This window comes from Enoplosus armatus, chromosome 24 (genome assembly GCF_043641665.1).
Source record: "Enoplosus armatus isolate fEnoArm2 chromosome 24, fEnoArm2.hap1, whole genome shotgun sequence".
NCBI classification, from domain to species: domain Eukaryota; kingdom Metazoa; phylum Chordata; class Actinopteri; order Centrarchiformes; family Enoplosidae; genus Enoplosus; species Enoplosus armatus.
Genome location: NC_092203.1, coordinates 11,251,836 through 11,279,138, shown reverse-complemented (window position 1 = coordinate 11,279,138; position 27,303 = coordinate 11,251,836). Strand labels below are relative to the sequence as shown.

General features: G+C 43.0%; 2 protein-coding genes across 2 annotated transcripts; one reads left to right on the top strand and one right to left on the bottom strand.

Moving 5' to 3' along the window:
• The first annotated feature begins 212 nt into the window (after positions 1-212).
• Positions 213-6,717, top strand: LOC139306803 (desmin-like). Its single transcript, XM_070930756.1, has 7 exons — positions 213-787; positions 2,474-2,534; positions 2,741-2,836; positions 4,746-4,828; positions 5,037-5,080; positions 5,359-5,447; positions 6,676-6,717. The coding sequence occupies exons 1-7, from the start codon at positions 213-215 to the stop codon at positions 6,715-6,717; spliced, it is 990 nt and encodes a 329-aa protein (XP_070786857.1).
• Positions 6,718-7,767: 1,050 nt separating this feature from the next.
• Positions 7,768-11,605, bottom strand: tmem198ab (transmembrane protein 198ab). Its single transcript, XM_070930693.1, has 4 exons — positions 11,434-11,605; positions 10,726-11,307; positions 10,338-10,537; positions 7,768-9,976 (listed from the first exon to the last, which is right to left on the bottom strand). Exons 1-4 carry the CDS (start codon positions 11,588-11,590, stop codon positions 9,824-9,826), a joined length of 1,092 nt encoding a protein of 363 aa, XP_070786794.1. The 5' UTR covers positions 11,591-11,605; the 3' UTR covers positions 7,768-9,823.
• Positions 11,606-27,303: the final 15,698 nt, after the last annotated feature.

Genomic DNA, 27,303 nt, shown 5'->3' with positions numbered 1-27,303 from the left:
GGAGGTGGTAGGAAAGGAGGAAGGGCAGGTGACAGAAAGGAGGAGGTGGAGAAAAAAAAAGAGAAACCTAGAGAGACATAGGGAAGGCAGTTCGCAGGGAGGAGGGGGTAAAAAGCAAAGGAGGGGGTAACTTTAAATAGCCAGGGGCAGTAAGTTCTTCTTCAGTGCTTCCCTCTGCTGCAGCCCTCACCAGGCTCTTTGTGTCCTCCATCATGGCCTCCTACAGCTCCTCCGCCCAAAGTGCTTCCTCCTACCGCCGCCACTTTGGCAAGGGCACCTACGCCTCACCCTCCCTCAACCGCTCGCTGCTGGGCCACAGCGGTGGTGGCGGGGGTCATGCGTCCTCCAGGGTCTATGAGGTGACCCGGACCAGCTCGACGCCGGCCTACAGGGTATCCTCCGGTTTCTATGGCAAGCCCCTGACGGCCTCTCGGGCCTCTGTCGGACGTTCCTACGCGGGCATGGGCGAGACGCTGGACTTCAGCTTGGCCGACGCCATCAACCAGGAGTTCCTGACCACGCGGACCAACGAGAAGGCCGAGCTGCAGCACCTGAACGACCGCTTCGCCAGCTACATCGAGAAGGTCCGCTTCCTGGAGCAGCAGAACCAGGTGCTGGCTGTGGAGGTGGAGCGTCTGCGCGGCCGCGAGCCGACGCGCATCGCCGACCTGTACGAGGAAGAGATGAACGAGCTGAGGAGGCAGGTGGAGATCCTGACCAATCAGAGGTCACGCATAGAGGTGGAGCGGGACAACCTGGCCGACGACGTGGACAAGCTGAAACTCAGGTGGGAGGGGCAAGATGGTGTGTGTGTTTCTTTAAGAAGAAGTGTGTATGAGTGAGTGTTTATGTGTGCATTGGTGAGTGTGTATGTTTGTGTGTACGTGAGGCAGAGAGAGAGAAAAAGCTGAGTGGGCAAATATGACAGAAAGGTATTATATTTTGCTGCAACTCAGACGGAGACAAAATGAATAAAAAACGCTGACTTTAAGAGGCAGTTGGACATTGAAGGTCCAGTAAACAGGGCGAGACAAACGGAGCTGACAAAGTGTGAATAGTCAAGCAAATCAAGAAATACCTCGCTGACGCTCTGCGGAGTTACACTAACTACATGAAGGTGAAGGAGGAGGATGGAGAGGTGGATGAATGTTATAATACACAGATGTGTGTGTAATATCTGCTTGATTTAACCAGCCATGTGGGAGATGAGGCTCAGCCGGCAGCATTATGTGCTGTTTGTTGTGGTTGCAGGCAGTATGTTTAGACCCTGAGGATTGGGCTTGTCTCAGCCAGTGTTTTTATGTTTTTGACCATTTGCTACAATAATCATATGCACTTTTGCCTGTTTCAATACATTTAATTTTATATAACAATGGATATATTGAATGATGGAGGAATTCATTATGACAACATGTGACGCAGCTCGAGCACAAACGTTAGAGGCCTGCTATTGGCTAATTCTTGCATTTGAGGTTGACATAGTTAAAGTCATTCTTTACAAATAATACTACTTCAACAACTACTACTCCTGATACTACTACTTACCTGTGGCAACAAGACAAACATAAATGCAGATGCAGTATTTAATACACATAAATACACATGCATGCTACATCTTAAATTTAGACCTGACAATGAGCTTGGACCAGGCGCATGATGAGCTGCATTAACTCGTCTTCGTCCTGCTGAAGTGCCCGTGAGCAAGACACTGAATCCCCAACTGATTAATCAGTCCAACAAAAAATAACAGCCATGTACTGCTGAGTCTCTGTTATATCAGGAATATTATCTGGGATGTTTAACTATAAAAATGATGGATGACTATTGTGTGTGTGTGTGTGTGTTACTGACCAAAGTTAGAGCTCATCACACACACACACACACACACCATGTTTACACTGTCGTCTTCTATAAAAGGAGAGGAAAGAGCTCCCACATATCTGAAGGACCTCTAATGATCTGTCCTTTCTCTTCCTCTCTCTGTGGTTTACATCTCTAGTGCCAGTTTTGTATAGATTCAGAGAGAAGGCGGCGCTACTGCAATTCAAGTTAAATATTAAATAATAACTGGCAGGTCCTTTACAGGGAATTAAGATAAAGAATAAAATATAAATGGAGCTTTTATCTGGTGTTTTATCTCCTTTTGTCACTGGAGGGATTTTGTCCAGAGGTTGTTTTATTCAGGACAGTTCTGTAACATTAAATGTGCAGTAGACTTTGAATTCTCTCTCTTGCTCTTTGTCATTATGGTGTATTTTCAAAGATGCTTTTCTGGCTTGATGAATAAAATGAGCATCTGTTCGCTGCCAAAGAGGATCACAAGAACATCTGGCATTACTTGAGAGCTTTAATTACAACCATAAATGTGTTGTTGACTTTTGTCTTTCGCATTTCAGCTCAGATGTTTTACTGGCAAATCATTTTCCAAACATATCTCAAAATATAAAAGAACCTTTGAATAAACCTCCTACAGGCTCCAGGAAGAGATTCTCCAAAAAGAGGAAGCAGAAAACAACCTGGGTGCTTTCAGAGCGGTGAGTCCCTCATGCATTACTGTTGGTACTGTATATTACTACAGAAAGTATTTACAAGTACTCCAGTCAGAGATTGTTTTGAAAGAGAAGTTGAATAGTGACAGAATTGTTCTCTAAACAACTTTAACAAAGTGGTGGACCAAACTATTTGCTCTACTTACTGTTAAGAGTTTTGAAATCACAGCTGATTTACCAAACTGTTGCAGGATGTGGATGCTGCCACTCTGGCTCGTCTGGACCTGGAGAGACGCATCGAGACGCTGCAGGAGGAGATCGCCTTCCTGAAGAAGATCCATGAAGAGGTTCTCACTTCCTCCTTCTTCTGTTTCATCTTTCAATAGAAAACTTACACTGCGGCTGTCATCTAAAAACGCTTTTAGCACATCATGACTACAGATGGATACAGAATAACTAATATTATTGATTATTTTGTAATTTTGGGGCACAAATGATTAATTTGTGGCAATTTATTAAATAATTTGGGTAAAAATTATGAAGTTGAGGGAACTAAAGGAGTATATTGAGTTCATTTGAAGTGCCACAAATTATGTGAAATCACTGATGTGTAGCTATACAAAGATTTTACAATTAATTTGTGATGTGTGTTTCATGCGTCAAATTATGCACAGCAGCTTACAGAACAAACAGGCGTCTCAAGATGAATAAGGAGGAACCAAAATCTCAAAGAGTTTGTTTTAATTCCCGCCTGTCGTGTGTCTTTGTTTGTATTCTGTGTGACTGTGCTGCATTTGGCCTGTCTGTCTGTTAGCATCTGTTGTTACATCTGTCTGTCTGTGTGTGTGTGTGTGTGTGTGTGTGTGTTTGTACGTGCTGACAAACAGAAGTACTAGGGAAGTATACAGTTTCACACACGAGCACACTGAAAGCTTGTATCTGGCAGCAGGCCTGAACAGTGTTGCAGGAGAGCACTGAAATCTCCCACAGCAGATGTACAGCTAAAATGACTCTGTGTACCAGCAGTGGACATCCACGTCTCCGAGCAGCAGAGGCATGGAAGCTTAAGTGTGTGTGTGTGTGTGTGTGTGTGTGCTTCCAGCCTGCAGACCGAACGGACTTGACTAGGTGATTGGTACAGATGCCAAAGCCAAGTCGTTGATTAGTGTTTTTTAGGATTGCTATCAGGAAGTCACAGGATGGTCACAAAACAACAAGCACCACTGCTGAGTAGTGAAGCCAATGTTGTATGTAGTGCCTTACGGCTGTTAGACCACAGGACATTTCTTATAATTTTGGTAGACTGCAAGTGTTAAGGTGTGTTCAGACTGAAAAGCAAAATTTTGCCTTTTGTAATTGGCAGGAATTTGATTGCAGGTATGAGAAGAAGATTAAGTAAATATTTTTCAACACAGCAAATTAGCATCTGCTCACAACCGCTCACGACTTCGCAGTTATAACTTTTCAGCTAGTTTCTACATGTAACCCACAACAGCTGTGTCATTTAGCATTGCATTATGTGATGCTCATGGCACACACTGGACGAGCCTTTACGACAGAAGAAGTAGTCGAGGTATTTAGGGACTGATGCTTTTTGGGATTGAAAATAGAAGCTGACCTCCTTCCTCCTCCTCCTCCTGCAGGAGATCCGTGAGCTGCAGATGCAGATGCAGGAGACTCAAGTACAGGTCCAGATGGACATGTCCAAGCCGGACCTGACGGCGGCACTGAGAGACATCAGAACCCAATATGAAGGCATAGCCGCGAAGAACATCGCGGAGGCCGAGGACTGGTACAAGTCAAAGGTGAGAGAGGGATCGAATCCTTAGCTCTCTATGGTAGTGGGGCTAGTAGTAGCATTGATACCTGACCTTTGACCTTTGTCTCTCCAGGTGTCCGACCTGAACCAGGCAGTTAGTAAGAACAACGAGGCCCTGAAGCAAGCCCGGCAAGAGACCATGGAGTTCAGACACCAGATCCAGTCCTACACCTGCGAGATCGACTCGCTCAAAGGCACCGTATGTCTCACAGATGCACTACAAAGACTATACTTTTGAGCTGTGCCTCATGCTGTCCGAGCTCTGTTTCATTTCAGACTTGTCTCTTTGACAAATCCAGAATGAGTCCCTGATGAGGCAGATGAGGGACATGGAGGACCGTCACGGATGTGAGGCCAGCGGCTTCCAGGACACCATCGCCCGGCTGGAGGCTGAGATCGCCAACATGAAGGATGAGATGGCGCGCCACCTCCGCGAGTACCAAGACCTGCTCAACGTCAAGATGGCGCTGGATGTGGAGATCGCCACCTACAGGAAGCTGCTGGAAGGGGAGGAGAGCAGGTGACGTTAGAGTCCTGGAGCAAAGACTGGTGATGTGTTCGAAGTAAATGGGGAATTGGCAGCTTTCAGAAACTTTTTCTGTGACAATTTAAACAGCTGGACCAGCTTGTAAATTCAGATTTAACCTGAGCATAAAGCCTAATAATAATGTTTTATCCAAATGAAGGTATGAGTTAGGACTAAATATATTATGCATCATGTTTTGCAGGATTACCTTGCCCGTGCAGAGTTACTCCACCCTGAGTTTCCGAGGTACGAACATACCTGCTGTTGCATGAACACACCACTAGAGGACAGCACAGGGTCTGGAGTGTGTTAATGCAGATGGAGTTTTTACACCTGATTTATGATCCATTATCACTTATTTTCTGCTTCCAATGCATCAAAATGGATTTAAAAGTTAAATATTACCAAGGTGGATTTGTTTTGGCTCCTTTGCCATACAATGTGATGTTTTAGGGGTACTTTAATATAAGTATACGTGTGTTCTGTCATTTTGATGATGATATTTTCTTCCTGTGTTTAAACAGAGACCAGCCCAGAGCACCAGCAGCGCTCCTCTGAGATGCATTCAAAGAAAACTGTCCTCATCAAGACCATCGAAACTCGTGATGGAGAGGTACAGAGAAGCATTTAGCAAACATACTGCAGGAAACAGGGATTTTCTATCTAAATGTTCCTTTTTCTTTTAGTTTTTACACAAATGTATAAAGAATAATCTCAGTTAATTAGCGTTTTTTGTTTCTCAGATGCTTGAGATTCATCCCAATGAGGTTATCAATACTTACTATCTTTCCTTTCTCTCTTCTATCATCTCAAAAACAAATGAAAAAAATCCCCCAAAATAAGCTTATGAAGAAAATCTGTAATAAAAAAAAAAAGGCTGGAACAAAATCTCGACTAAAGAAGCCATTTAGGCTTCAGTGTGGATCGACTGGTGACATTTTAAACCATTAACCAGCAACGATTTCTCACATATTGACTAGTTTAATCTCCCTCATTTCTGACCCTAAACTAATGGGCTTACATTTATATTGATCACTATTTAGACTGGGTCAGTGCTCACTTTTAGTTAATTCTGCCCTGAATAGCAGTTTTCTGCACTGACACTGAAAAAAGCAGCTCTTCACCTCTTTTCCTCCTGTCCTGATAAAAGCGTCCTTTTTTTGAAGTGAAGCTGGATAAAAGCTCAGTTAGTAGCAGCTATATGTACAATGTCTGGTGATTGTATAAGACAAATTAGCACCCGTGACCTTTGACCTCAGGCATTCGTGATCCTTCCAAGTAGACACACCTACACACACATGCAGCGACTAGTTCAGCCATTACAACAACCTGTCCTACCCGGGTGGAAACGGTGGAAACAAGTTACACCCGCAGGTTCCTGGGAAAACATACATCCCAGGCGTGTTAAGACAGGTCATGGTTGCTGTTTTTTCCCTTTGTCTTGTATCTTCTTCTTCATGTGCAGCCCTGTTGTCTTTGTTGAGGGCATGCTGCTGTTTTTTTCCACCTCTTGCAATGAAGAACCCTTTCAGTAAATCCCCCAAAAATGAATATTAAACAATTAATAGACAACAAGACAGAAAATGTTTTGAAAAAATGCAAATGCTTCTGCCAACTGATCTTCACAGACAGGTGTTCCTGGAGCTGTTTCACCACAATTAGCTTTACTTTTTTTCCAGCTGTGAGCAGCTCCTCAATTTACTTTGTGCATCGCGGCTTTTTTTTAGTATACTTACTTTTGTCACTTGTCCATTGTAAACGCACCATATACTCAAAACCTGCTTAGAATTAGTGTGTAGTAAGGAATAAAGACACAGCACGAATGTCTTTCTTCCCTCCAGGTTGTCAGCGAGTCCACGCAGCACCAGCAAGACATCATGTAACGGTCTGCAGAAGATAAGAAGAAATAAAAAACACATCTGTCCTTCCCTGAGTGGGACAGATGAAGAAAAACAAACAAGAAAAGATGGGCAAATCACACTCGAAAACGTGCGCGAATAAAACAAAGTAAAAAGACTTTACAAACTCATCATTACGGCCTGTACTGTTCTTGTTTTAAAGTTACTGCGATATGTGAATTTAAGGCAGGGTGGTGGTATGATTAACTTTATCAGGGTTTATTTATCTCTGCTTAGTGGTGTGTTTTAGCTGGATACAACATACATTTAATTGATACCTAAAAAAACCTTATTTTCTTTGAAGAAGTGAAATAAATAAGGTTTTAATCTGTTCTCAATAGAAATCAACAAGTTTCAATAATTTTCTGGAGCGGAAGAAAAGGACTCATTCATAGATATAAAATGACAGCATTTCTGCATCTGAAAGAGGCTGCAAAAGGGTAAAAGCACTTCAGATGGCCTCCTAAATGAAATATTCTGGTGCTGTGTACTCTTGCTCTGCAATTTAAGTTAAATATCACAGAAAATCGTTTCACAAAAACTGAACAAATGGTCTGCTTTTGCGTCTTTTTACTACAAAAAGTGTGCAAATGGATCCAAGTCCACATTGAAGATGCATTTATACGGATTTTCATTCTTGCATTATGGTTCTTCTTCGGGTTTCTTCCATACACAGCAGCTTTTGTCCTGTTCCTCAGAGTCACTCTATTGTCCAATCAGGAGCGTTAACGAGAATGAGGTGAACTGTTCGTGCTTGTGCTTATCAACAAAGGGACGCAGAAAGGACAGATAAAAAGGAGAAGATGGAGGAGGAGATTAAAAGGTGTCTGGAGATGAAGCGAGATATAGGAGGAAACTGCGAGGTAGAAAATACAGGAAAGACAGAGAGAGAGAGTGAGTAGGGGTCTGTTTTCAGGAGAGATAATCCCTTGTGACTTTCAAATATTATTTGCTAATAAAAGTAAAGTGGATTTCATGTCGCAGCTGATTGATGTCTGTATGTCCTTGAGTTAAAAGACGACTCACACACATCGATTGTATACAGGCCCATAGGAACACATGCTTTAATAATCATAGTCATAATTCAATTTTAAAAAAGGCATGGAGTTACTGGCCTACAGTGTTGACATTGCACTCTCCTTTACAGAACAACTCGAGAAATAAATAAATCAGCAAATAAATACATCCCACTGGAAAAGAACATGTTTGAATTAAATTAGATTCTAAGAAATGGAAAAAAAACCCAGTTTAAATGAAATGACAACATGGTAAAAAATATCGTTAGTAAGTGCTGTGTTTTATGTACAAATTTCACATCAATGCACATGAAGGGGTGGTGGGTGTTTGGTGGGAGCCAAAAAGAAACCACGCAGGGCGGATCCATGACGGGGCCGGGGGGGTGGGATCATGCATTTCGGTTCCCGGCTGATGAATAAAAACGTACCATACATTCCCCACCTCCCCCCACATTTGATTGCTTTTCCTTTAGAAAGGTAAAGACGATAGTATTCACATTTTCACTGGTGACAAAAATGTTATGTTGTCCCAAAATAAACAAAATCAATGCACATGATGGACAGAGTTATTGGTCTAAGTACAAGTTGGTATGGCCACTAATCCACTTCATTCATACTCTCTGAGCCTTATTTACACCAGCATCTCAGCCTGGTCTCGCTTGTTAAAAGGAGCTTTTGAGGAGTCATATTTTTAATATCAATGAATAATTTTAGTTCACACAAAAATTAGTTTACAGTCCCAGAAAGGATTTTTGGCTTTCACCATCTTTTTAAAACGGCTCAGATTGTGGTGGGAAATTTGCTTGATTGCTTTGCATCAGAATAAAAATACTACTACTCTGCTTAGCAGCGTAAATAATAACAAGTAGCACTGCAGGGATGGAGTTCATGTTGTAAAATATCAGAATCAATCAATCACAAATCAATTGTGGTTTCCACTTGAAAATCCTCAAAATCTTTTTCCATATGTATTGTGTGAAATCTCAGATGAGACGCCAGTGTATATATGGCTTTCTTGCTGTCAGCTAAAAGCAAATCCTCCTCATATATCCAGGCATCTGTGAAGACAACAGGCCAACTCAACTCCAATATTTTTTACCCTGCTTATTGTAGCTCCATGGCTACCCCCTTAAAAAAATCCTTCTGTGATCACATTTAATGCAAAAACTAGCCATCGATGGGAGACCTGCCAGTAACCCCCCTCCTGTTGCTGAATGGTACAGTCCATGGAGGGGCAAGGCACCCGTTAAAAACAGATTCCCCAGCCATCGGAAAGCAGTTTGACGTTTGAAGAAGTGTATCGTCCAGCACCAAGGGTGACGAAAGGGTTTCCCCCCTTTAAAAACGACATTAAAGACGTCTCTCGCCATTTCAAGGACGATTTGTGGTGTCCAGATGGCACAGAAAGCGGTTTGCATTTAAGGGCCCTTACTTTCCTTTATAGATGATCTTCGTTGGACTTTTAAGATGCCTACAGGCTGAGGAACTAGTTGCTTCTGCAGCATCAGTTGAAAAACGACGACAGTGGTAGAAACAGCACGTTCAGCGAGGACGAAGTTGTATTTAGATTTTTCATACAATGCCTGTGTTTGAACCTGAGGCGGGTTTGCACTGAAACTGTGATCCCTGATCTGGTTTAACTTGAGATGGTGACATACAGGCCAGGGCCAGGTACAGCAGGCTGCTTCGGGTTTCCACGTCGACCCTTAAGATTGTAGCTGCGGTGTGTTTGTGTAAGTGCATGCATGCATTTGTGCATTTGAATCTACTGAAAAGAGGTCTACCAAACCTCAGCCTTCCTACCTTCAGCAGGTAGCCACGAGGAGAGCTTTATGATCCAAAATTGAATTCGTAAAGCATTAAACATAGTTTGCATTTTGGGTAAATCCAGCCCTAAATATATTTTCATCCTCAGATAACCCAGATAATGTTTAAACCCAGAATCTCTGCATTTCAACCCAGTGGTGGTTTGTTCTAGCACAGGTATGATGACACCCAGGTGGGGTAGTGATGGTAGAGTCACGTGTCTCCCTGGTTAAGGGGTGTGTTCAGGCCTCTGGGAGGTGGGGGAGTGGTCAGACCCGTAATGAAGGTCCTGCAGCTCCAGTGAGGGGCGTGGTGGAGCCGCAGTCGTAGCCCACATCCACCACGGCGTGGGGTCCGCCGACCAGCCGGCTCGGGAAGGGCTGCGCCTGCACCTGCCGTTCTCGGAAACTCTGGATGTAGCTCTGGATGAGGCAGAGAAAGACTTTGGGTTAAAGATGAAGGAAAGGATTAACAGAAAATAGAAAATCTCACAAATAAAGAAAATTGCAAATAAATCATGAATTAAAACACAACAACAGAAAAAGAGGGAAAACATGATGACTAGAAAATGCTGAAAGAGCTTTGGAAATTGCTTCCATCAAAATTTGTCCCAACAATTTCACTTATGGATCAAGCACATAATGGAAGGACGATTAACAAACACACTGCAGGAAGCATGGCTGAAGATGGTAAACAAAACAGAAAACACAACAGCAAATAACAGATGACAAACTACCACAAACACAAAAGTAGATGACAGAAAATGAGATCAAGCTTCCTCACCGGCGAGAGGACGTCTGTGTCGTAGCGGCGGATGGGGTTGGGTTTGCGACGGTAGGCGGCCTCAGGGTGAAGTTGCTTGGCCTGGTGATGGTGGGAGGAGGAGCCGTGCTGCTGCTGCTTCTTCTTCTTCTTGCGATAGCGGTCGTCCCGCTGACGGATCCGCATCACCTGCATCCTCCTCTGCTGCCGGCTGATTATCACTGTGGAGGACAGGTTGGTCGATAAGGACAATCTAATGGCCTTAATTTGCTCGAGCGTAGCAAAGCTAAAGATGACCATAACACATAACTATTTACTTTTAAAACACTAAACGGCAAACCAGAAATACTAATAGTTTATAGTTTAAGAGACATGCACCACTAAAACCATCACAACCAGTTTTCCTCACCCTTGGTATGGGAATATCCCTCAGCGGTCACTTTCCACTGGACCATGACACCCAGCAGGGTGAGGGCAGGCCACACCCCGAGCACCACCCACGTCAGCCAGCACACAGGCTTGGCAGGCGCTGCTTTCATTCGCTCGTACATGTACAGCACGAGGGCGAAGAGCTCCACGAAGTAGTCCAACGCCACAGTGATGACTGCTGCCCCAAACATCGCTGTGGACAGCGTGGTAAAGAGGCGCTGCCACTGCAGGGTGAGCACGGCGAACAGCATGCCCAGGCCAAGCAGCACGCCCAGGGGCACCCAGACAGAGCGCGGCGGGCTGTCGGAAAGCTCTTCCATGCCCACCAGGGTGGCCACGGCCACCAGCAGGCCCAGCAGCAAGCCCACCATAAAGAGGCCCACGCTGCGAACCAGCATAGTGACCAGGCCGCAGAGCGTGCCGATGCCGAGGCCGATGCCCACCGAGGCCTCCACGCTCAGCTGGGTGTCCAGAACGCGCTCCTTGTAGCAGAGCATGAAGATGACGACGGAGCCAAACATCAGGCCCGTCAGAAACATCACCGCTTTGAAGCAGCGATAGCCTGAAATAAGAGGAAAAAACACATCATGAACAGGGCCGTGACTAAATCAGTCACATAGAACAGAACTACTGCTGCATTGCTGTCTGGCCAAGTATTTCACACTCGCAACTAAATTTTCCGACTCACCAAAGAAGCAGTAAATGATGCCGAAGAGACAGCACATGGAGCAGACGACAGAGGGAACCACCTTGTAGCGGCCGCCGGCCTCCTCGCAGCCATCCAGTCGCTCGGGGCTCAGCTCCTGGTCGGGCTGGGCCAGCAGCGTCTCCACGGTGGTCGCCATGGTGAACAGGAGGAGAGTGAAGGAAGGAGAGAGGAGGTGGAGAGGAGAGGTGATCAAGTGGGAGGTGAGGGACAGGGGAGGCTAGGGAGCACTGCCCAGCCGCATGGTTTCACCTGTGGACAGAGGGCAGGACAGAGAGGAAGGGTTAGACAAAGCACCAAAGAGATTTATAAAAATATCATTTGCTAATGCCAATAAACAGAAGCGAGGTATGTAGACTCAACCTGAGAAAAGAGAAGAATAACTCAAACTCCAACCTATATAATGCAAGAAGCAACCAAGTTCATGTGATGCTTTTGACAATCTGAAGTGATTTTCCAATGATGTAGCGTAGCTCATAAATGCTTTAAGGCAGACCTCCCTCTTATCCTGGATTATGGAGAGTCCTCGAATGCACCACCATGAAAAGTTGTCATGACATTCAAACTTTGTGTCAATAGGTGACACGAAGTGAACCTTGACAAAAAATAAAACAACATTTTAAAATATATGTTGATTTTCTGAAAAAGGACTGCCTGGACAGTTAGAAACTGATCATAAAATTGATATCATTTGAAACATACTTGGCAGTTTTGTCAGGTCTATGTGATTTAAATCTAATGGACTAAACCATGAAAAAGCCCTAGCATGATCCAACGGATCAACAGCACTGCCAGCAACCAAAACCCCTGTTACCCTGTTAATAAAGTGGCTTTCAAATCTGCAGCAGTGTAAAACAGATTTTGTTTTGTGTCCGCACATACACAAAGCACACACACTTTGGCATCCCCCGATGGCGGAAACAGTGCATAATAATAGCTCAGATAACAGCGGGTGTTCAAGCTGGGCGGACGAGGGCAATCAAAGCCTCTCGCTCTCTCTGTGTTTGATCAGGAGGCATTTAAGGGGAACAAGAACTGCCGTCCTTCAGGCCACTCGAGCACAAAGCAAACACACTTCTTTAATGGCTCTTTTCTCAGCAATTCAATCTTTCATCAATCATTCTGTCATTCAGTGCCTACTCCCTACAAAGGTGCATTTAATCTAAAATATAACATAAATATCTAATAGGTGGAGTTCTTTATAGTCCTAATGCTTTAATGCTTTTGTTTAAGCTATCAGCTATGTTTGTAATTGTACTGTTTCTTACCTGAGTGTCTATATGTCATGCAGTTTTCGAGCTACCTCAGCTCTCACTGGTCCTAATCTGAATTCCAGTGATGTCTTTTGTTAACAGCACTTGGTAAATAAATTTGCCCTGACTTTTCTGTGTTCTTGAACGTCTGCCGGGTACACCTGTCAGGGACCTGCAGGGGCACGGTGGTCCCCGCTAAATCTCACCTTGTCTTTCACCTCGTCTCTTTGTGTCCTCCCTGTCCTCCTTCACATCTGTCTGTTTCACTCACTTCATACTAAGAACAAAGGGCTTTATGCTTAACTCAGCTGTATAGTATTATATATATATATATATATATATATAACAATGTAGGTATACTACTAATCGAAGAACATCCACATATAAAAAACAAGAAACTATTCCTACTCAGAAAGACACTGATGTATGGATAAAACTTTTTTGAAGTACGTCCCTTTTCCTGTCCTCATATGATAAGACTAGTTTGATAATACTGTGATGTCACAAATTCATGATTCATTGAAAAGTTGGATGTGGATATACGTCTAATATACAGTACAATGTAATACACAATGTTGTATTGAGCAATATTCAAATATCCTCAAATATTCTATAATTCAATTTCAAACCTTTTTCAAAATTCAAAACAAATGACTGTATAATTTCAGAATAAAAGAAAACCTTAAGAAATACTTTGACACTAAAATCTTGATTTGCTTTTCTTGTAAATTGAAAGTTGTCAAATTCAAACATTTCCAGGATTTTCAAGATCTCAGTAAAAAGTCCATATTAACTTAAATAAAACGATGAGAGAAAACAGTAGAATTGCAGAAGTGGAGGACCAACTCTCTGTTTTTCAGTCCTTTTTCACTTTCACCTCCTCCCCCTTCCCCCTCTGGCTGTTTTCATTCTCTCCATCTCGGGGTGAGCTCAGTCCGACTGTGGAAGGTTTCTGGGTCAGAGGTGCTTATGCAACTCCTGTCTGGGGAACTTTACTTTGATATTCATGAGCTCCCACATCCCTCTCTCCTTCCTCTCCTTCCTCTCTCCTCTTTTGTTTCCTCCTCCCTCATATCATATAAGTACCTCTCCTCCTTTGCCCTACCTTACCTTCATCTTCTATCTCTTAATCATCTGCTTCTTGTTGCTCAATTGATGCCACTCCTCCTCTTCCTCCCCTTCTTTTCTCGTCACTTTTCTTATATCTGTGGAACACTGACACTCTCATCTATCCATTCATATCCAGATATTTCTGGTGTGTTCAAATCCTGTGGACATACAGCCAAAAAACAAACAATTTCAAACTGCGTGAAACATTTCTTTTTTTATAAAAACTGTCCAACAATACCAATCACATGCAAAGTGATGGCATTTCTGACTAGCTTAACTTGATTCATGCAGCAGGAAGGACTAAATGCAGGAAAACTGTTGTTTAAATTTACCCCATCTTTTTTTCTAGCAAAGATATTAATTGTTTTGAGCTACATAGACAAAAGAAGGCAAAATAACAAATTCAACCTTACTGAAGAATAATGAGTGCTGTTGTTCGGTGAGCACTAAGTAAAGTGCACTGAGTGTCTGTGTGAGAGAGTTTGAATAGAGCCATAACAGAAACAGTCAGCAGGAAGAGGCTGATGAATAGTGCAATAAAGCACAAAAAATGTCTTTGGAACAAACTCAGATGCACACACTCACTGAACACACATTCATATTATTTCTACATTTTCATCTCCATTTTCATCCAAACATGTCATATTTATAATCATCTTTTGATGGAGGATTAGCAGGTTGCTGCCGAGTGACCCTGTGTGTGTGTGTGTGTGTGTGTGTGTGTGTGTGTGTGTGTGTGTGTGTGTGTGTGTGTGTGTGTGTGTGTGTGTGTGTGTGTGAGCATTAAGCTGTTTTGTGCCGCAGATCAAAACGTGCAGTTTGTATGTTAGCAGACGGATCATCCTCTGGAGAAAAAAAAGAAAAGCACAGAGAGAAAATAAACGACAGAGGAGTTTCTTCTTCTGCTGTCCGAATCAGCACCACCAACAACAACAACAACACTGTTCTCCTCCTCCCGCCCTGCTTCCTGTCTGTTGCCATGACGATGGAGGGATGCTGACAGACAGCCGGCAGTTGGCCCAGGTCCGAAGCCTGACCAATGGAAGAGCAGCTTAAACTCCCATAGCAACAGCATGAGAGCCAATCAGTGGCCCCGTTTGTTCCCTTTTAATGTCTTCATATACGTCAGAGTGTGTGTGTGTGTGTCAGTGTTATAAAAGCTCTGCTTCTATAGAAACCCTCCTCTCAATTATAAATAAAATATTCCGGTGTTAATGTACTACCACACACACGCACACACACACACACCTGTATGTTTTCAAAAAGAAGAAGAAAATCTTTGTATCTGTGGTAACCAGTAAATTAAATCATTAATTACTTCGGTTGATCGTCACATCTGTCATTGATTAACTGATCATATGCAACTTCAGTCCTTGGTGGACAATATAACAAAGCTTTAACCGACTGATGATCTCCAGGAAACCTTAAAAAAGATACACTTTTGTGGGGTCGGCCTGGTGGCCTAGACATTCAAAGGTACCCTGGAGTTTTTGAGCACTAGTGGTGCTATGGAGCAACATTTTAACATGAGTGTTTGTTCCTGTGCACACGCACTATTCCACTGATCTACAGGCCCAGATATGCAGCAATGTGCAAACAAAGGCACGGAAGAAGAAGACTACAAGCAAGTAAACATGGGTGTAAATGTTGCAGGTTTACATTTTTAAGAAAAATTGGCGTTACTTATGTTGCCTGAGGTTCATCCACAGTTCAAGTCCTCTCTCTCTTTCTGTTTTGGTTGGAAACATTACCAAGAACTTTGTAGGCAAGAAAAATAGCAAAAAGCACAGATGAGATCAACCGACTGTAAACCTTTACAGAGGTTAACTGCTACCACAGTGTCTGTGTTACATCAGTGTGAAAAGCTGCACCGGTTAAGGTGAGTCAAAGTAAACGATAATTCAATCTGATTTCCATCTCCTCTGAAAATCAGAGAAAGAATCCAAGATATACTGGCCTCTCCTCCTCTGCAGTGTCTGTCAGCCTAAAATAAAATAAAAAGCCAAATTTAGTCTGTATGCTGCTGATATTTTGAATTTGGTGCAAAGAACCGTCTCCTCGTATCCATGGCAGACCTTTCAGCTAACTACAACCTCTCTTCCCTCACTGTCTCAATATCGACTAAATCCCCAAACACAGCAATCAAATGCAGTTTAACATAGTTCAAACTGTTTGTGGATCAGTCAGTAAGACCCAGACACACTGACACAGATGTGCAGCCATTTCCAGTGCTGACATCATGAGTCTGAACTCGACGCCAGCTGAAAAAGAGACAAAGCCGTCTCATGAATAAAGAAAACCATGTCTATTAATACACAGACAGAGAACCACATGCTGCATCAGGTCTGACCTACATGTTAAAGTCCACACTACAGCTCAGCTTCTTTTTTAAAGAAGTATGCGCTCAACAATGTTATTATTAAAAGGACTACACTATCAATAATTTTAGTCCATTTCCTTCTAATTGCGTATATTTTACATAACTACAGACCACTTTCAAAAGTACAATCAGCTCAAAAACATCTTAAATATATAGAAATATGGGTTTCAGTCCACGTCAGTACCTTAAGAAAATCAAGTCATTTGTCTTTGTGAAGGAGTCGACTGCAGTGAATGTTCGAAACGTCTTCAAGTGCTTTCAGGAAGAAAGTCAGGTGCTGAACAATGATGCATTCATGACCTATGTTGTTCCACAATCAAACCCAAAAGATGTTGAAAAGGATCATGTGATTTTGGTTGCTGAGTTTCAAATGGAGGTTCCCACCAAAATGATGCTATTAACTGCAATGCAACAAAACTTTGAGAACACAAGACTCAAGGGTAACACACACCCACAGCATATATAACACATCACAAACACCCACTATATTGTTTTCTATGTATGCCCACACACAAGATTGTCAAGATGCCCCGTCAAGTTACATCACCGTCCTACATCTCAGTGCTGATGCGTGTTGAAGCTCCTGAAAAGTAGCATGAGGCCCCAGATTGACACATGTCGTCCCTCCACAGCTTCTCCTGTCTGTACGGCTTGTCCATAATGTTTCATGGGTGTCAGATAAGGCAACACAACATTAAATGAGCGGCCGCATGAGGCTGTACTATTTATTACTCAGCAGAAAACTAAACTGTTGAAAAGGGGAGAGACAACCTTACTATTCTTCTTATATCTTTACCATACGTGGGGTAAAAAAGGTCGATTTTGTCCTGAGGAAAGGCTATATTGTATTATTATTATTATTATTGCACTTTGAATGCTAACATGCTAACGAGACAAAAGTAGTACAATATTTCCCAAGAAGGAAACAGTCCAGTGATGTACCAGAACTTCATGTCTGTACTTAAGTAAGTGTCCTTTCTGTTTCTGTGATCATCCTACAAGACGAAAAAAAGAATTTTCTTTCCACTACATCACATAAGCAGAGGAGGACGACATGATTCATTTTGCATCAGTGCATCTTAATGAGCTCTGTCCCAGAGAGAGAAATGTCTGCAGAGGTATCAATCTGGTCTTTATTTGACTTTATTCTGTTTGAGCTCATTTGTGCGTTTGATGCCATTTTCTGTGTCTTCTTTGTCACCTCGTCACCTCGATGACTTCTGGGCATCACATTCTAGTTTCTAGTCTCTTGATCATTTTCTCAACACGCTCTGCGTTTTCTTTCTGTGCAAATGTACTAATTTCAGTTTCCGCTCAGGGCCGTGCAGGTTTCATAACCCTGTGACTCATGAAATCTGTTTGATGCATTTATCGAAAAACATTTTTGTTCCAAAGTCTCCTCTTCTCTTCTGTTTGGTGATAAAGGCTTCTCTATAGTGCAAACAAGCCCCATTTGTTTACAAAGCTGTAATTATTAATGCAACAATATAATAATAAGACATTTGAATGGAGAAATCCTTTAAGTATGTTTTTTATACACATGCATTCATGACTATACAACTTATTAAAATACATATTTCAGAAGTTTGTGTATTTTAAAGTGCATTTGTGTGCACTGACACACAGCTGTGTCAATCCCTTCAGGCGAGGCCTCCTGGTGGGAGGGTCAGACGGTTGGGCGACGCTCTCTGACTGAACTCGTCTGTTGTTCAGCTACAGCCAATAAGAAGGCAGACTCTCCTGTGACCTCATCAACCAGCATCTGGCCAGCCACGTTTACTATGTTCAGCTATGTTTGCCTGCTTGTATTAATCTGGTGTATCAAAGCACTGGTCTGTTGGCGCGAGTGGTTGGACAATACAATTGTATGTAGCGCTGAAATGATTAGCCAATTAATCAATTAGTAGGAAAATGAACCACCAGTAATGATAATCAATTGTCCAAGTCATGTAGACAAGCAAAAATGCCACATGTTCTCTGGTTTTAGCTTCTCAAATGTGATGCTTTGCTGCTTTTCTCATTTTTATATCATAGTATACTGAATATGATTGATAAGGTTTTGGTATTTTACTTCAGTATTTCCATTTTAGAGACTTCTTCTTTTCCTCCACTGAGTTAAAAGTTTACATTCAGCATTAAATAAACTCTGTTAAATACCATCGTTCTTTCTTCCTCTTTTCTTCTGGGTCAGCTGAATTGTTATCCAATGGCAAAATTAACTGTTCTCTTCTTCACCATCATTACTTTTAACTTTTAAATGTGCTGTATATTTTCTGCTAATACACGTGTGTTTTCACTGGAGTAGATTTTGAGATTGTGTCAGTGCAGTCCTTTTTTAACCTGTAGGATAACTCAGGTCAGGTGCAGTTTACAGTACAACCCTGACTCATTACTTCCACTATGAATATGTCAGTTAAAAACTTCACATAAGTCCATCTGCATAATGCAACAAGTGTCTCAACTGTTCGTGTGTCACGCAACAGATTTCTCCAACATGAAAATGACAACAACAAACAACATGACTGCGTGTGTCAGAGTCGTGACTGACACTAAAGCCTCGATGACGGTGAGCAACAGCAGAACGAGGAGTGAAATGACACAACGAAACAGAACAAGTGATAAGGACACATTATTCCTCAAATCAGAACCAACATTAAAGAAAACAGCCACATGAATGTCTCTGACTGACGCATGTGCACGGTTATGTGCAGCCAGGAGAGGCATGTTCCTGCCTAAAGACTATACAGGGACAAAGAGGACAACAAAGGAAGGCAACAAAGTCCACAAAGAGTAACTCAGAAGAAGAGAAGAGTTTAGTTTGGCTGTCAGGTGAAAATCATTGATTACGTTTCTGTGAATTTCACAACAGCTAAAGAAGTAGAGGAGTTAGGAAAAAAGGAAGCAGAGAAGGGTAGAAATCGGAAAGGGTAACAGGCAGATAATGTAATGAAGTGCAAAAAATACAATATTTCCCTTTGATATAGTGGAGGAAAAGCAGACACTCTTCCAAAGTGAAGTAAAAATGCCTCAAAAACTCTAAGCATGAGCAGAAGTGGAGAAAGTGTTAACAGGAAGGAAAAACAGGAAAGGGAGAGAGGTAAAGCGAAAGAGATGGGAGAGAAAGACGAGGAAAAGAGAAAAAAGACGCCAGTGGCCTTCCCACCATGTTGTGTTACGTAACTGCCTCATAATGCATTACTCACTGCACTTCAGCTCCTTTCCAAATCACTTTGCATTGGCAACGATTCCCATGATTCCAAACCAGGAAAAATACTAACACATTTCTGTACAGGTGCAACTAAAAATGTGACCACATTCATAAAATTACATGTTCATATCATCAAATGATTAGCTGATTAATCAATTAGCTGATTGACAGAAAACTAATTGGCTATTTTGATGACTGATAATCAAATATTCTCTTGCTCAGCTTCTTAAGTGTGAGGATTTCCTACTTTTCTTTATCTTACGTGATAATAAACTGATCATCTTTGGGTTTTGGGATGTGAAGATGTCACCTTTGACTTTAGGAAATTGTGATCGGCATTTATCATCATTTTGATAACAATTAATCAAGAAACCTACCTGCAGATTAATCAATAATGAAAACTATTGCTAGTTACAGCCCTGCATTCCTGAATGACAAATCAAGTTACGTGTTTGAGAAAATATTGAAACAATAATTATTTCACAATAATAGTCCATATAGTCCTGAACATATGCATCTCATTTAGACTCATTAATCAAAATGGTATTTACAGCAATCAATGATGCTTTACAACAAACAAAACTCTTCAAACATGTAAAACTCATCACGATACACTTCCACTGAAAGCTGATAATATTGACTTATTGGCCAGCCCTACATCCAGAGTATCAGAGTTTACATGACTACTGTAGCTTCTAGACCAAGTCCAACAGACTTTGAGTTGAATCTGCTCCTCTCTCCATCACTGACCTGAGAAATGTGCCGGTCTGACCGAGGCTGCAACATGTCCTCATCCACAGCCTCTCTTCCCTCTTCACAGTGTCTGAATGCTGGCGGTTTAATGAGAAAATGAGCCGGAGCACATGATGCAGACAGACCTCTCTCTGTCTCTCAGTGTTGTTCACAAGCCATCCAAGGTAACAGGCTGGTGGGTGAGCTGCCAAAAACAGGCCTGTTCATGACGAGCTCACAGCGAGCTGCCAGCGTCCCGTTGCTTGCAGCGGAAGACCGAGTGTGTCACCGGTTTACATGTCAGCTTCCAGGAGAGGGAGAGAGAGAGAGAGAGAGAGAGAGAGAGAGAGAGAGAGAGAGAGAGAGAGAGAGAGAGAGACAGAGAGACAGAGAGAGAGAGAGTTGGTTGTTGTCGTCAATCGCCCTGCCGATAACCTGGCATGCCAACCGCCATCCCTCTGCACATGTCAATCAATACTGGCCAGGGTTGCAGTGGAAACGTGACCGTGTGCAGGGGAGGATGAGGCTGGTGGTAGCAGGATCATTGCATGTGGGTTTACATGGTGTGTGTGTGTTTGTGTGTCATCGCGTGTCTCAGTCAGACAGAAACACTGACAAGAGGCAGGTCAGATGGGTTAGGACATGACATACCAGAACAGATCCAAGAACAGCAGCATGACAATGCTGAAGACAATGCTTTCCAGGGAATGATGGACATTTTAACCCAGTTTTTTAGACCGGTTTGTGCAGTTTGTAGGTAGGCCTTTCTAGCTAATTAATGTGGGAAATGATGCAAACTAGTTTTATACTACAGTGTATATGTGGACTGTAGTTTTCATGTCCACCTCAAAACAAAGAATTTGGGCATGACCTTTACAGCCGTTTTTGCAGAATCCTCAAACACTTGCGTCTGTCCAGCCAGCAGCTGGTTAGCCTAGCTTAGCATAAAGACAGGAAATGGGGAAAGAGCCTGACACATAACCTTCACCACCTGTTATGCTCAGTTAACTGAAGTTTTCCTCCTTTGACTTCTGAATTAAAATGTCAGAAATCATTAATGACACAAATCAGAATTTTGTAATTGCTCAGCATCTTTGGAAGCAGCAGAGAGGCATTATGTAATGTGTCTCCACATATGAATACAAATAAATAAACAGAAACAATCCACATGATGACTTGGTCTGTTCATCTTTTTGGTTCAGCATTAACAAATGAAATCTCTTTGGGAAAAGAAGAACATCACTCTGGTGATTGTGATGATCAGATGATGAAGGTGTTTAAAAGCCAACATTTTAACCTTCTTCCTTCAAATCTACCACAGAAGGTCAGGTGTCGAAATGCAAAACAACACAAATAATCTTTCTGTTCAGATCTGAAGGCTCCAAAAGAAACCAAAATGATTAGAAGTCAGTTCTCATCTTCATTGGAAGAAGGTGACTCACAGGTGATTCACATGACTTTTTTACAGAACAAGAGCAACATTACGTGACTTGTGCAAATGAATGTTATTTGCAGCGGTCGACGGCTCTCACCCACAAAACACCCGCACGACTGCGGGAGATTAGGCACGACCGCCGGCGCCAAGAGGCCGAGGCGTTCTCACACCTCCTCAGACACTCACTGAGCAGGTTACATAAGGCTGAGCGTGAATGAGCTGCTCCAGTTCTAAAACCACATGTATCTCCCGTCATCTCCTCTGATTGGACAGAATGTGAAGAATCTGCTGATGGGGGATCGGTGTGAAGAGGAAGAGAAGAGGAAGAGAAGAGGAGGAGGAGGAGGAGGAGGAGGAAGACACAGAGGTCTTTGTTCATGTCAGACTGTTTTCACCCTGACAGACTGCTGAGAGGGCAGCATCGAACACATGCCTCTAGACAAACTGTTTTAGTGTATAAAATGTAAAAAAAGAATGAATCATCACAAGTTCCCAAAGCTCATGATACGACCCAAATGTATTCAGTAATTATATAAAACAACAAATCCTCACAAGCTGGAACCAGAGTGTGTTTGGCCTTTTTGATAAATGTCTTAAATGTCAATAGAATTAATCAATCAATTCATGAACTAACCACTTCAGCAATAGCGGAGACACAGACAGACTTTCCTTTTAATCATGGGTCTTTGTTTTGATAGTTCTGATTGATTTAGACTGACTTTGTGATTTATAGGTCAAATGACTATATCTGAAAATCCTGGAAATGTAAAAAATAAATACAAAAGGTCTTGCAAATATAGAATTATTAGGTCTCTGCAGTTAAAGGACTTGGTCTCAGATATGTAACCAAACGTCATAACCTCAGCATTGAAAAGCAAATAAACTCATTTTAACGGTCTGCTTTTAGTCCTGAAAGAAAGAAAAGCTGAGACTTGAACTTGCAAGTTTTAAAAAAAAAAATGGACATAACTGAAGCAGCAGAAGCCAATATATCCTGACTTTTAGTCTTCCAACATCTCAGACACACAGAGATGAAAATCAATCTCTATATATATTTGTTTCATGTTCATGTCTTTACTCATTCTCCAAATAGTTTGTTTGACTTAACCTGGATAAAAAGCTCTGACAGTTTAATCGTCTTCACGCTGATCACTTGACATCAGTCTCTGCGTCCGAGCAGCGTTGATAATCCTCGTATCTGTGTGGTCTGTTCACCTCAGGCACAAAGATAATGAGATTCGACTGAATGTTGTGCGGCCGGCGGCGAGGTCAGGCAAGCTCTGGATTAACAGCAGGCCGTTTACAATCTCTCAGGACTATCACTAACACTTCCTGTCTTTTTGTCCATCATTTGTCACCTGCAGGTCCCTCTCAGGTCTCATCAGACCTGCAGCAGCATGTTTGAGGACTTCCAGGAACTAAATACATTCTTACATAACTGCCACCCTCCTATAACATAGGCTTCTCTTTCTCACACTGTCTTAATCCTGCTGCTCAGTATGACTGAACAGCCCCCAACCAGCTCACTGTTTTCCCTGTCCGCCGCCGCCCTGAGGGAGCCACTCTGGAATATCAATGATGTTTGTTCCCGTGGAGGAGAAACTAAACGCAGTGTTAGAACTTGAATGTTGGCAGATCCACAACGTAGGAAGAAACAGCTGGTGGAAAATATTCTTTGAGGTGTGATGTCAAGAAATCTGTGAAGTTTTACACCAAAGGTTCAAGAGAGGAAGAAAGACGATGCTTTGAGCGTGACTGCTGTTCTGCGGATCATACATTTTCTTCATCTGCAGGAGGTTTTTTCTTTAAACTATAGTTGCCATCACTTAACAGAGAGGACATCCCAGATATATCAGGTCTTCATATGATTTCTGTGTGATTTGCCGCTTCAACAAAGCTCTTAAAACCTGTCCTGTTTCAACTGAGTAGTGCACCCTGTTTAACTTCAATTCTTTCCTTCCCACAAGCAGACACAACCTTAGAGATTCATTTTGGCCAATTTAAAGCCTCGGTCGGCAGGAAAATTACACATTTCTCTCTTTCCATCTGTCGCAGCCTCATTCTGTGATGCAGGTGGACAAAACAGCTTTTTTCCCCCAACACAACATTGATCTGAGAACTAAATATTTCAGCTGTGTACGTAGGATATGTAAACCTGGACAATGACAGCTTTCTCCTTGCAGATGAGACAGAGAGCACATTAAACTCCATAAATAAGGAAAAGAAAACCACCACTTGGTCATGCATTATAATAAACAATGTCTTTGGGTTTAGGATTGTTGGTCAACAACAAACAACATATTACTGATTTCTAGCTCATTCAAAAACCAAATGAAGCTGATCAATGCCTGCATTCACACTTGGACACGTGCAGGAATAACGCATGATCCTCTCTGCTCGCCCCGACATGCCACCTCCAATAACAGTGCGGCATGTGTGATCACACAACGGAAGAGTCGATGCCACTCGGAGCGTTTCCAACGTGAGGAGCTGCAATCAAGCCAATTATTTCTAGCTTCAATGCTTCAGCCACAGAGAACAATGAACCAGTTTCCATCTTTGCAGTGATCTGGTTCGACCTCCGCACCTCTGCGAGGTCAAAGATTTGACTTAAACATTACAAAAAGAAGCTGCTTTTATCGTTTTAACTCAGCTGGTGCTTTTATTCGTACCTGAAGTTAAAGGTCCGCATCCTGTCACCCTCTCCAGTGGCAAGAGCTCAATGAGAAGATGAAACTGCAGCAAAGATGGCAAAAAGATTCTGTAGTTATAGGATTTCTGCACAGTCCAGGATCAAAAAGGGGAGATGTTGCTTGTTTTTAATAATCCTGAAGCAGGAATGAGCAACAGTTTTCAGAAGAGTGCAGACTCTCCTCGGGCTGCTCGGGCTGCTCGGTCTGCCTCTCTGCACCTGTCAGCCAACAACAAACATCTGGCCTTCAGCAGCCTGCAGGTCTCAGCTCACAGTCTCAGTTTGAGACTGTACACTAATTAGCTCAGGTCTGGGCACCTATCATTACTGCTCGACCCTGAACGCCTCGTAGCAAACTCTGGCATGCTTCCTGCAGATTCTCAGACTGCTGTGTAGGAAACACAGCACAGCAAAGAAATGCAACATGACAATACAACCTGTGTGTGTTTTCATGAACAGTTGACGCTCTTTACTAACGTCACACAAAATCAGTTTGGAGTCTTTTTTAATTCATCAAATGACGAATATTAAGAGTGTTTAACCACCTACATGTCTTCCTATTACAACAACCAATTACATCTTACCATAAGATCAAGTAACCAATCAGCGAGCACCCCAGTATCTTTAACTGGTCATGCAATTAAACTGGTAATACTGTGATTTGAATGTAAAAACAGCGATTAAATAAGAGGCACAAACTGCAGCTGGACCTGCACAGCAGCCTGCGACTGGGTGTTCATCAGATCATGGTGAAGCTGCAGCAGCCGGAGAATAAACTCTGCCTTCCCTACATGAGAGTCAGACAGACAGGAGGGGGAGAGAAGGAGGGGAGACGGGGCGAGGGAGGATGCGAGCAGCACCATGCCGGAGATGTTGACCCACTAGCGGATCCGAAGCGACGTGTTGTGGCATTTTCATTCCCCCGGCGGGCTGCAGAGCTCGAGCCGTGCCGCCTGACTGCGCTGATAAGACAGCAGCCTGACACGCAGTGAATACACAAAGAGCCAGTTCAAGGTCTGCAGGGTTTTTCATATCCTCTCACTGTTTTCTAACTTCAGTCTGTGGAGCTCAAAACACGTCAGGAGTTATTTTTGAGATGAAATGCTGTTTTTCACTTTCCTTCAACCTGCCTTGTCTTCTTCTTCAGTTAGCAATGTCCTACATTTCCCAGAATGCCTTTCAATGACCTCCAGGGAGCACGAATCCAGTTAACTTGCACTGGGTTATAGATGAGGGTACAACAGAAAGATAAGCTACTTTAATCAAAATTCAACCTTGTAGCTGCAATGCATTCTGGTCTATTTCCTGCCCCTGTGGGGGTAGAAATGGCTCTACTTCTTCTTGTCTCATGGACCATGAAACAGCTCGGTCTGAGGAACTAAAGCTGCCTTAAAATGAAACAAACGTGTTGTATTTTCCGTATGGGAAGTTAAGTACACTAACAGAAATCCTGGGGGTGTGGGGTTTGAAAGACGGGGGTATTTAAAAAGGCAGTAAGGGTTCAAATGACAAGACGCAGCTGTGTTGCATTATGGGAAATGTAGGATTCAGTGTTTTAGTCCCATACTACATTGTTTCGTTTTTTATAAACATCAGCTTGTCAACTCGTGGACTTTTCTGATGTCAAACTCCACGGGAGCTTCCGAGGACATCTGCATGTGACATTACATCCTCTACCTTTAACCAGGTAATTTAAATATATATGAAAAGTCAACAAAATGAACCCAGAAATGCAGTTACATCATGAGTCATGATGCACACACTGAAACAGAGAGCTTATGCAAGCGACCTTTGGGTCTCAACTGAAAGACCACATTCACTCGGACACTTCAAATGACTAAAATAAAGGGGAAATCAAACTCATCATGCAGGCAGGACCCCTGGGTGTCATCGACCTGCAAAGCTTCTCACACATTTCAATGAACCATAAATAGAAACAAATTAAAAGCCTCAGACTCCAAGTTCATCCAGGGCCTTTTCAAGTCGTCTAGTTAACTTGAGTTCAACCCAGAACAGGTCTCTCTCTGAAATAAAAAGCTGATCAGTTTACAAGATACAGAACAGAGGAAAGAGGCAACTCCAAACATTTGAGGCGCTGGATCAGAGAATGTTCCTGTCAGTCGACTAATCAATGAATCACCTAACTCCAGATTAATCCCAGGAGAGACACCTATGACTTGTTCCTCCTACACTGCATCACCATCAGAGAGTTTAAAACTGGTCCCCAGTTTGTTTGAGACCCCTTCAGGGACCTCTGGGGGAGCTCCAACTGCACAGGTCCAGACATGCGGATAAACACATCATCCATCCATCCATCTGCTATAATGAGAAGCAATTGACTGTGACTGGATGATCGACCCCGGTGCGGCCATCCGGGTCAGACATCACCGACCTCAGCATCCATCACACGAAGCCAGCTGACCTCGATTAAAGCCACAATACTCTCGATTCAACACAGCGCCGTTGGCCGGAGGAAGCCTGGCCTCCTCTCTCGCTGATTTACATCAACCCCCCCGGTTTCATCATGTTTGACAGCAGGTGTTTGTGTGCGTGTGTCTGAGACAAAAGAGACGCACCGTGCGCGTTAATCGGCCACTCACCATCATCCTCGACAGGTTGACGCGCCTCGTCCGCGTTCACATGAGGGCAAAAGGAGCCTCCTGAGCCCGAAACACCGACCATATTCAACGTTTTCTTGCCCGACCGGGGTGTATTCCCGTCGGCGAGGAGCTCCGTCCCTCCCCGGCAGCCTGCAGGGCGGTGGATCCCCCACCTGACTAGTCCTCCATGGGGGAAAGACGCTCATAAACCGGGCTGAAAATGATTAATAACCCGGGTTACATGCCGGCTAAAAAGCAGAACTATGCGTACGAATTTGAAATGAGGCGTCGGACCATCCGGGATCTGGTCTGGATGGATGGAGGATGTTGAGCCTCGCGCTGCGTCGGGTGAGGAAGGTGGCCTCCGCTGTAAAAAGTGACGAGTCCGGACTCGTCGAAGCCCGCATCACATTTACTGAGTTAGATAAAAGTCAGGGGATCC

Excerpts from the sequence above, each read along its gene's own strand:
- LOC139306803 (XM_070930756.1), top strand. The coding sequence starts at position 213 with ATGGCCTCCTACAGCTCCTCCGCCCAAAGTGCTTCCTCCTACCGCCGC. Across the intron at positions 2,535-2,740 it reads ACCTGGGTGCTTTCAGAGCG|GATGTGGATGCTGCCACTCT; the intron begins GTGAGTCCCTCA and ends AAACTGTTGCAG. Across the intron at positions 5,081-5,358 it reads CTCCACCCTGAGTTTCCGAG|AGACCAGCCCAGAGCACCAG; the intron begins GTACGAACATAC and ends GTGTTTAAACAG.
- tmem198ab (XM_070930693.1), bottom strand. The coding sequence starts at position 11,590 with ATGGCGACCACCGTGGAGACGCTGCTGGCCCAGCCCGACCAGGAGCTG. Across the intron at positions 10,538-10,725 it reads GGGATATTCCCATACCAAGG|TGATAATCAGCCGGCAGCAG; the intron begins GTGAGGAAAACT and ends TGTCCTCCACAG. Across the intron at positions 9,977-10,337 it reads ACACAGACGTCCTCTCGCCG|AGCTACATCCAGAGTTTCCG; the intron begins GTGAGGAAGCTT and ends TGCCTCATCCAG.